This window comes from Opisthorchis viverrini, assembly GCF_000715545.1.
Source record: "Opisthorchis viverrini unplaced genomic scaffold opera_v5_12, whole genome shotgun sequence".
Taxonomy (NCBI): domain Eukaryota; kingdom Metazoa; phylum Platyhelminthes; class Trematoda; order Opisthorchiida; family Opisthorchiidae; genus Opisthorchis; species Opisthorchis viverrini.
The window spans coordinates 3,331,689-3,342,311 of record NW_008751668.1 but is presented as its reverse complement, the minus strand read 5'-3'; the positions used below and the strand labels follow the sequence as shown (position 1 = coordinate 3,342,311).

The 10,623-nt window shown below is 44.6% G+C and overlaps 1 protein-coding gene across 1 annotated transcript in view; it reads left to right on the top strand.

Moving 5' to 3' along the window:
• T265_01176 (hypothetical protein) overlaps nucleotides 1-10,623 on the top strand; it is a gene marked incomplete at both ends in the record, with an annotated part of 49,435 nt that overhangs the window by 10,176 nt on the left and 28,636 nt on the right. The window contains 3 exons of the mRNA XM_009165137.1: nucleotides 3,268-3,442; nucleotides 6,532-6,743; nucleotides 8,419-8,544. Coding sequence (XP_009163401.1) covers nucleotides 3,268-3,442; nucleotides 6,532-6,743; nucleotides 8,419-8,544 — 513 coding nt within the window. The remainder of the gene's footprint in view (nucleotides 1-3,267; nucleotides 3,443-6,531; nucleotides 6,744-8,418; nucleotides 8,545-10,623) is intronic.

The window sequence follows — 10,623 nt, the reverse complement described above, 5'->3', positions numbered from 1 at the left end:
GATGATGATGATGATGATGATGATGATGATGATGATGATGATGGTGATGATGATGATGATGATGGTGATGATGATGATGATGATTTAACAATCCACTTTAGTAGTCGTTGACTGTTGCTGGTGCAACGGTCCATTGGCATATTCCACTTTCATTGTATGAACGGTTGTGCTTGGTTGGACATCCACCGATTTCCGGATTGTCCCCTGTACCCGAAGATAGCTTGTCGTCATCGAGTCTTTGCCGTATGGGTCGCGCTGTTGTCCATTTGGTCTGGAATTCAGAGACCGACCGTCAATTGTTAGACAAATTGATGGACTTGAGGTCGTTCAAATATGTAAACCCTCTCGGTGTTTAACTGCCTTGCCACTCGAAGGAAACACGAGGGCTGATGTAGTGCCATGATGCCCAAGCATGGGTAGGAGCAATCAAAATGCCGAAATTCCGACAAGTTTGCGCTCTAACTACTGAGCTTTCTCGAAACGAACATAACCAAGTATCCAGTGAAGCTACTACCTTCAATGCGTAGCTCAGCATTTTCATCGACTCCCACACTAGCAGTGCGTACTCCAACCTGTGTTTATGGCTTGGTCTACACCTCACTGCTTTGGGTTGCCCTTGTTCTGTTTTCTTCATCTCAATCCAGTATTCATCGGTCGGCAAAGTCGTTGGAAATAGGGAAGTTGTACCACTAATACACGGTTTCTAGTAGTTAATGCTGCTGTTGATGATGATGATGACGCGAGACGGAGCTATGGAGCAGGTGGCAGACTTGATAGTGTGGTTTTCCGTCCTTATTATCGATCTAGTGACTCAAGAGGTACGGAGATGAACAGATTAGGCAACTTTGAGCTGTTAGTATATGCTTAGATGCTAAAGAACCCGGAGAAGAGTTACCCACAAGTCCTCAATCCTGCTGCGATCCCCCTTAATTCGAGCGGGTTTTTGGATCTATGGCAGAAGGACTAAGCGGATAAATTTACATCAACTTCAGTAAAACTTATGTAGTATCTTTCTCACTTGGTTTTAACACCCCTCTTCGCTAGAGACAGTGACTAATGTAACTGTGTCCGCCCGACACCGTTTACTCTACAATACCCACATAGTAGTCCATGTAGGTGGTCCACAGCATGTTTTGGCACGGATTTGTATTCTTTTTGTGATGTCTTGTTGGTGGGACTATTCCTTCAAATCGACCGAGATCGGTTTTTCGGTTGTCGCCTCACAGGTCACTTCATATGGTATTGATGAGTCCGTTTGAAGTTTTGTTGCTTGTGGAATCGAGTGGTTTCTCTTTTATTGAAGCTCAGCGACTCGATGCGAAACAAGCTCGTCTCCGCTGTTTCTTGAGGGCACTGGTGCTGGGTGGTTGGCCCTAAAACTGAGCTTACTAGTCGGTGAATTTTACTATAGTCTGCGACATGTATGGCAAGTTCCACGTTTGTTGCCGTACCTGACCAGATGTGCCCCTATCGTTGCTGGCAAAGCAAATTTTTTGTCCCCTCAGAGTGCACTAGTCTCTTTAAAGCGGGCTTCGCGGGCCAGTCGTATTTGCGTTTCAGTGTACCATGGAACGTGGCCACTGCTTCATGGATAATCTCTTCAGCTTTAACCACCAGTCATTAACAGCGGATGCCACAGGCTACTCGATTGAGCTGGGATTTTTCGTGCACTCTCTTCGTGTTCAAAAAGTGCGCTGTTTAATCCTAGCGGTTGATTTTTACATCGGGCCAGACGCGTTTGTGAATGAGGCCACGTTCTGAATCTTTCCAATGCCGGTTTTTGCTCCACGGTATGGCCTCCTTTAGCAACTGAAGACACGTTGATCTACTTGGAAGAATCCGGCTTGACTTGGAGTGCGCTCGTCATTCGGCCTTCGTGTTCATGGAGATTCCTGCATTGTGAACACCACTCAACCTCAAGAAAACGGATACTCAAGGAGTAAATCCAGAGCAGTCGGAGAATACTGAGTGTTTTGAGAATGCGTCTTTCAGGTGTGCTTTTGGTTTACAGCTAATTTCGGTTTTCGAAGGCAGGGGATAGGCAAGTGGGGTCTGTTGATTAATCCTACATAGCTGACAATGAATGCTGCTATGTGGCACGGGTGGTTTAGCACAAACAAAAATGATTGCTTGTTTACGGAACTCTAATCGTAAGTTCTTCGTCTTTGGTTTGAAGACGAAGGGCTATAAAAGGAGAGTTTAAGGAACGAGGCTGTCTGTTTTAGCAAGTTCTGTGGGGGCAAAAAAGCGTCCTGGTTACCATGGCCGAAGAAAAGGGTTACTCCAAGCCCCTGACTCAAAATTCCCACTCGCAAGACACTAGGTAGACCCCAAGGGACACTGATAAGTGACACTTGACAAGTTGTTGATCACAGTCTGTACATTCATTTCAAAAGTAATACCAGTCGGTGGTTTAGTTCTTCGAGGTTGGGAACTTTGTGATAGACTGGAACGCGCGAACACGAGGCACAGTGCACCATCGTTCAGTGAGCTCGTGCATTCTGGTCTCGACCGTTTTCCTAAGGGTTTGTACCAATTTTAAGTTTTTAATCTCACTTCTTCATCTTTAACGGGGTTTGTTATTTCGATGTGTGTGTACGTGACCTTTCCACAACTATTTACCCTTGGCAAACGTCTGCAACTGCCGATGGAAGTGATACTAATGATCTATCAGTGGTGTTGTATGTAAAATTGTATGTAAAAATTACATACCACATCCCATAGGTAACCATTCTGTTCTACTTCCCGTTTCCTCGATGATACACTGCTTTCTGGAGACCTTGGTGACCGTTTGATAGCTACCGACGTATAATCCATTAAATGGGTCCTCTCGAATTTGGCATCTAGTGTGTATTTACTGGTGCTATCCATAGGTTTAAGAATCAATATTCAGGGAAATTTGATTCAAGACGAACGCGTTTGTGAAGTAGGACAAAGAAGACTGATGGCAATAGAGTTTCCCACCGAAAATTAGTTATGCCTGCCTTAAAAAGACCCGATGTGTAACGGTTCCCTTAAGCAGATTTCCGGAGGACAGTGAGAAGAACAGGTCAGTTCCTTTTCTTTGGAGGTTTGCGTAAACTATAAAACAAGCGAGACTGCGGAGGAACGATATTTTTTCCCGATAAAGCCTACTCATTTTCCTACCAATTGATGAGAAGAAAGAAATGATACTTCTCACTTTTCGTTATTCTGAGTCTTGTTGAACGTTCCATGTGACATTCTCTATTTCGGTTCCATTCCTCACTCATCTTAACTACTGTCTAGACATGGAACTTTCGGGCTACCAAGTTGGAGGCGAAGGGAGAATTTATCACCGCGTTCTGCCGCATTGTTGGGTCCCTCCAGCCGCATTTGTTCCGAGACATTCAGCTTGTCAACCTACCAACCAATTTAGACCTTTCCACGCTGGATCAACACCATTCACTAGAGAGTTTGTTAAGTAAGTACTGTTTGCGCCTTAGGTAATGAGCTGTTCCCACTTCGGGGGCTTTATGTGATTTGCCACTGCACTCCGCGGTTAAATACCGTTTTTATTCAAAAGCGCATCATATTACGGCTTGTATTCTCAATTATGATCAGTGCATGCTAATCAGAAATAAGTTTGATTTTGTTCGATTTTGCTCCTTACCTTTCATTAGTAAAGTCAATGGGCACTTAGTTTTCATCAATTGCATGTACAATATTAAAAAGCACGATCAGTGTTTCATGTAAGGGACCACGTGGTGAGATACTCAATACTTAGAGGAATTTCACTGCGCTAGAAGGTTCGGTGCCAAAATTTGGCTCAACGGGTTTTTGATACATTAAACCCTTCCAATGTACCAATGACAACAGACCGATAAAACCACCGGTGAGTGAAGTCGTTACCGTTAGGGACGGCTCGAAAGCCTCATCGTTGGATTTGGTGGGCGAAAAACGTGGAACACCCATTTGGTTTGCCCGAGATGCCCAGGATAACCTACAGTGTACATCACCAACTCTACAGCGGGAGGTGATGTAATAGCGGTATTTCCCCAGCTTAGTGCTTGTGAACCTTCCAAGCAAGCGTTCCCCGTCAAAACAACCACCAAAGGTGCACAGCGTATGTTAACGCCTGAAACCAAGCACATGTACAGCCCCTCGTTGGCAATTTCGACGCCCTCTGGACGCGACATTCGGCGGATACTGAGTCATCATTGGCTGTTTGGTCAGAATTTTTGGCCAGTCAAAGCTCGCCTTGATGCTGGACCGGTAAGCGGTCCAATCTGTTGGCCAATTTTGTGCGTGGTAGGCTTCTTGGCCTCAGCATTGCCTAACTGCGAGCGGTAAAACAGCGTTGGTGCGAAATTCCACCTACCACATAAACTGGTCGATTCTAACCTGAGGTATAGCCGAAAGCGAAAGTATACCTCTGTAAAGGGACAAAATGTTCCTCTAAACGGTGTCCCACCCTGTTTCAGGATGGAGTAGAAGGACTCGTTCCATCGACTTTGGTCGAACTCAGAGTCACATCAGCGGTCGCCAGGCGTCCAATCCACGTAGGATACAGTGTTGAACTCGAATCACCTCCCGGGTATTAGCATGGCTCAAACGATCACGAGTACTGAAATTTCTTATGGCCATATTAATTATTCACTTCAGGTTCATCCCTTCCGATCAGAAAGACACGCTGTGAGACTGCCTTGGTTTACTGGTTGGCCACATTTTGGACTCACATAGTGATGTAATCTGCATTGTATTGTGTCTCACCATTTTACATGTGCAATCCAACGGTGCTCGAAAGGGATTCAAGTCGCAAATTTCTTGTTCTTACTGCCTTTTTCGGGGACAGATTGCTCGTCAGGATACACATCTTGCAAATTAAGTTGGCGTCAACACGAGACTCAGTTCACTCTCATTTGGATCTCTCATTTACAGCATTGTGTGATACCTTGAATATCGTGCCGACTGAGACACAAAGTGGCCTTTGTGCTGGACATTCACTTGAAGAATGTCTCAAACTCAGCTACGATTCAGCTGAGTTTCCCGTTAACAGCCACTTGAGTTGCGAACAAGTATATGTCGCCGGTTACTTTTAACTGACCGTTCAAGTAGAATATAAGTTTCATTGATTCAGTATGGCAAAGAGTTGTAACAATGAACGATAATTCTTGATTACCCAGATCGAAAATGCGTTTTGTTTGGGTTGCTCCACTTCGGCATCCACTCCAAAACGTGGATGTTTTTTTAGGGAGCCGCAGCATTTTATTGAACAGTTGAGTCCACAAGATAACTGGGTCGTTCGGTAAACCGTATGCAGTCCCAATGTCTCTTGCCAGTTAAGCGGAGACTAGCCCGTCTTGACGGTTCAAGAATGCCGCATTTATTATACCAAGCTTAGATACGCTTGGAACTGCATCGGACCCTCGTTGCTTCTAATTTATTCGTCGGACGGATTAGGTTATGGCCACGGTTAACTGTTGGACAACCGCAATGTGCTAGTTTTAGTACCGATTCGTCTTTCCTGATGGAAAGTCAGTACCGCTGCCTTCACAATACAAGCGCATTGGTTGCATGATTGGAACACAGCCGTTACACTCCTATTGCAGAGTGCAGTGTGGTTTGTCCGGTCGCTTAGTACTGTGGGCAAACTAGTTGAACTTTATCTGACTGCTCCTCTTCGCTCTTCCTCGGTTGAAACTCGAGAATCCGATTTCAGTTTGTCTACAGCGGTGCTGTATCGAATTGCTCAAGCCCTACTCATAAATCAGCTATGGTACCATAAGAACACCGCGGCCGAACTACTTGTTTAATTTTATCAGTGATTTTTGCCGCGCCCTTCGTTCTAGGTCGTTTCAACAGCGACCATCGCCGAAACGCTAGATTTAACTTCTACGCTCTGTTATCGGCTCTTGCGTTGTTGGCGATAGCGAACCAGAATGACCAACCATGCTTGTTTCCCCTGTTTATACCGTAAGTAATTGGACAGATCTTGAATCTTCAACTAAGCACCCCTTTGTCGCTACGTCGATATACAACTAGCAGTACTTCACAACAAATTCACTTAGCATTCTGATCGGTCAAACGTTTTACGATTTCGTGGTGAATGAGCTAACATTTGAGGCTGGAAAAGCATCTTTAATGATAGCTGCTTCAAGGAGTAATCAAACCAGCCATATTTTAAGGAGGCATCATTTCACAGATCGCGCGTGGATTACTTGCCGGCTTCGAACAACATCCCTATACAATCTGATTGTGTAATTTCCACTGGATCAATCAGCTCTGGAGAAGCGCTCTTGCTAACGCAACCGTCTGGTGTCTAGGTAAGCCAATTCATTTCCTACCCTTAGATCTTGTCTACTGTAACTGCTGAGGATAGGAATTCCCTTCATAAACCCCCTACCGATTGAGTCCGTTGATAATTAAGTTGTTCAGCAGCTGAACGCTTTTGGTCGACGTTAACGCTTCAAAGTATTCAAGCATGACTATACCCTTAGCTTCTCTTTTTGCTTTAGTAACTTGCCATTCACACTAAGTTTAAATTGAACTTTCTCTGTTTACGGCACATAGACCCTTCAGAAGAATCCAAAGTCGAAGAAACCAGCATTGCTACTCTGGTTGCGGCTGGTACTCCTGGAGCTACTGAGTCTTACCGTCCGTTGACATTGAGGGAAGAGGAAGATATCCGCCAATTTTTGGACGAGCTTTCCGTCGACTCGGTTCAACGTAACGCTACAGAATTAACAGAGCATCTACAGAAACAACTGGCTGATGTGGAGGGTGTAAGTTGCAACCCTTCTTTCCACCTCTGATTTCAACGTACGGTTTTTCTCCCATCTCATCCGAATTTACCAGTCTAAACGATTCCGTACCTTACTTGTGTGCGGAATCTCTCTCAACCCGTTGCTTACTTTTGGGATTTCAAACACACTTTTACTGCAGCTGAACGATGGATTTCAACGGTTTCTAGCAGCTGTAATAAAAATATTACCCCCACACAAATGTTAGTAAGCGCAAGCAACGTCTCGACTCTGATTTATCTTTACTGCTTCCTGTTTGCTGATCCATTCTGAACTTTTTGACAGCGACCCAAACCGCGTTGTTTCCTTATTATACTCACAAAAGGTATGACATTCATACCACAGATGTGTGACGCTAAAGGAAAACAAACGAAACAAACAAGAAACAGAAGTGTAGGAACGGGTGAATCAAGTTCAGCATGAATGTGAGCTTTAAATCCATATTTTCCGTTTATTTTATTCCCGTGGACTCACTGAACCCAAGCAGTCCGTATTGTTACGGTCTAGGGAGTTCGCATAGTTGACTTTTTCCATGACATTCTGCGTAACCGATGGCTCCAGAGCCCTTGCCGTCATTGAATTTGTCAAAAGTGCTATCTGACTAATAACGAACTTCTTGGTAGAGCTTAGCTGTTCCGCTCATAGGAGATGCTGATATATGCTATCAGTTAACTGATAGATAACATGTGAAGCACCCATCGGACAACCAGTTTAAACTGCATTCTCACTGTGTTTGAGATGATGTCTAATCCATAGACAGACAAATTTTTCGAATCACTTTGGTAACAGTCCTTTGTATTTAATTATTGGGGTGTAGCCTGCTCACATAAAAGCAACCTGTTGGATGACGCTGTTGCAAAGCCGAACAACTAACTGTGCGATTCAATTTCGTGGAGGTGGTAGCTAGGTTTTCTCAGCAGCATTTGACGATCCTATCATTCTGTTGCATTGGGAGGCTTATAAAGCACCCATTATCATTGGAGGCTGCTTCCAGTGACCCTGATAAGCACTTTTCGTGAGATATAATTGAGTTACCACTCTCCCAGTTGTCAAATCATGAGTCATCACCTTCGTAATACGTATGAGGAGAAGGAAAGTCTATATCCTGATGCTACCGTTTTTCATTGTGTAGATTTTCAACATATGTACCTACTGTATTCAGGAGCATAATACTATCTTGGGACCCGTAACGTTTCATCTCTGCGTCATCCAGGTGTCCGTCAGTAACCGAAATCACGTATCTGTTGTAAGCCTACAACTGAATATGACGATGCCTTCAGATGACGTTGTATGGCTGTTGCTGTTTGAGGATGCTATAGTTAGTTAAAACAGTTTATAGTTTTTTGTCAGCTCACCAAAACAGTGAAAGTTTCGGACTCTTTAGAACATCCAGTTCGTGTCAGTTCACTTGTTAGACACTTCGCATTCTTATGAAATCGGTTTAATCAGTAAGTTTACTATTGGTGTTGATCGGGAGGAGGGTTGCCATCAAAGCGCACTGAACTAAACTGAACTCCATTCTTTCGTTTCCATCGTTACTCCTGTTGTAGTTCAACTGACCGCTTACTAGAAATCCGTTGCGTAACTTTTACCTTTACGCCCCTAAAGTTTAGGATAATTTAACTTCTTTAACGGTGAATGTCTTTCTCTACCTTAGACAAACATACACACAATTATGGCTTCCGAGGCTCAGGTGATGAAGCTCATGTCAACACTGGATGTTGCTATCGAGCAGGCGGACCAGATGGTGCAACGGATGGCTGACTACCATCAGTTTCTGGCAGTAAGTTGTTCTCACTTTGACCTGACTTATTTGGCCCCGAGGGGCATTGTAGTTCACTGGATGCATGCTAGTTAGACTGTAGAACAAAAGTGCCGTTTTAAACAATCTTGTGACTTGAAATCCACTTAAGAGCGCTAGCTGGTGGCATCCGGCCCTTATGAGCACGGTCAGTACTGAGGATCTGTCATATTGGTTATAGTCGCCGCCTTCTCTACGTATTCAGTACAAGCATATTTTTGAACAACAAAATGTGAATTAATGGGAACGTGAGATCAGCACATGGAGTGCAGAAGGAAGCAGGAAGTCAGAGGGCTGGAATACTGCCAGGTTGCCCAAGCCTAGACAGGGGAAGTCGAGAGGCAGAGTTTGGGTTCGAACCATGGACCTTCCGGTCAGTAAATCCATGCTCCAACCACTGAACCATCTCGCCCCACATGGAGTGCATTGTCTCCACTAGCAATGCCAGTCTAAATCCATGTCCAACCACTGAACCATCTCGCCCCACATGGAGTGCATTGTCTCCACTAGCAATGCCAGTCCGTTGTTCTCTATTAGACCCTTTGGGCACTCATTTTTATGGATATCTGAACGGGAAGGTTGAATCTTGGTCAGGCTCACGGATCGGCGAAGCGAATAAGGATGGTCGGTGGTCTCTTTTTTAAGGAGACAACCAACCGCAAGCTGGATAGGAACAAATTAAGTTCGCCAACTTTGAAAGATTTTTTGAAATGTGAAACTTATGCTAGTACCGGGTATTGTGTACTGGGTCATAAAAGTTGTTGCTGAGGTCTATTCGACACCACACTACCGGTTTCCCCCGTCGGGTTCATCAACTAGGCGTAATCCATGAGTTTCCGTCAGCCTTATGTTTCACTTAAACGCCAAACTGTACGTCATTGGTAAAATACGCATTTGCAAGGCGACTTAAACGCCTGTACGTCATTGGTAAAATACGCATTTGCAAGGCGAGCTAGTGTTAACGAGGGATTCGACTAGATCTCCGATGAACCTCCCTCTCATGATATTCTTAAAAGGTATTCTTAAAATAATTGTTTTATAAAAAAAGTATACTTCTATGTCTTAAGTATTGGACTTTGTGCGGGACATTCATTTAAAGAATACCATACCCTTTTGGGTGCCTGGCTGTCATGCCACTCCGAAGTGAGAACGAAATCTGTTATACTGTCAACCTATCATAGCCTAGACAGAATCAGTCGAGATTCTGGGGTTGAGTTTGAACCTCGGACCTTCCAGTCAGTAATTTCGTAACTTAGTCACTGAGCTATCTCGAGCTCACTAACTTAGGTTGCAGTTACGTCCATTTCGTTACAACGTTCGTCATTTTCGGCACCTGGTTCTCTTAGTTTCTTCAGCCCACGGATGACGGTCTCTGCTACTTTGAGCAGAGCATATCGAGGACCGAAATTCCCGACTTTCTATTCTGAACTCAAATAGTCACAAAAGCAAAATGATGCAGGTACGAACTCAATCAGACTGCAGTAGGAGTGATCATCATCAAAGACAGCTACATCAGTGTGGACACTGATGCTTCACTGCCGTACAACCATAAGGTTCGTCTAATTATATTTAAAACCCTAGAGTGAAAAAGAAGAGAGGGAGTGGAAGGGGATTTAGTGCTGGTCTGTGTCAAGTGTTCTGAGGTGCCTACACCTCCAAGCGCTCAATCAGACAATCTGGAAACTTACAGCACGAACACCGCTAACGTTGATTAGCTGCCATTTCTTGCAATGTCTCCAGCCAAGCACAAATGGGTTGGACTCCATCTTGGAAGGCGTACAACACCAACAACACCCAAACTCTTCGTGATCTCTTTCACGCCTTTTAACCAAGTCATGTGCTGTCCACCTCGCGGTTTGCGCCATCCCGAAGGAGGCACGGAGAACAACACTCGTCTTGGTAGACGGTGTTTTGGCATGCGTAGCACATGACCGAGCCACCGTAGTCGATGATGGTGGATGTTTTCCCGGATTGAGGTGCCTGCAGCACAACCAGATACCCGTTTTCTAATCGCCTCGTTGCTGATACGCTGACGCCATCCGAAACCAGCCACGCTTCTGA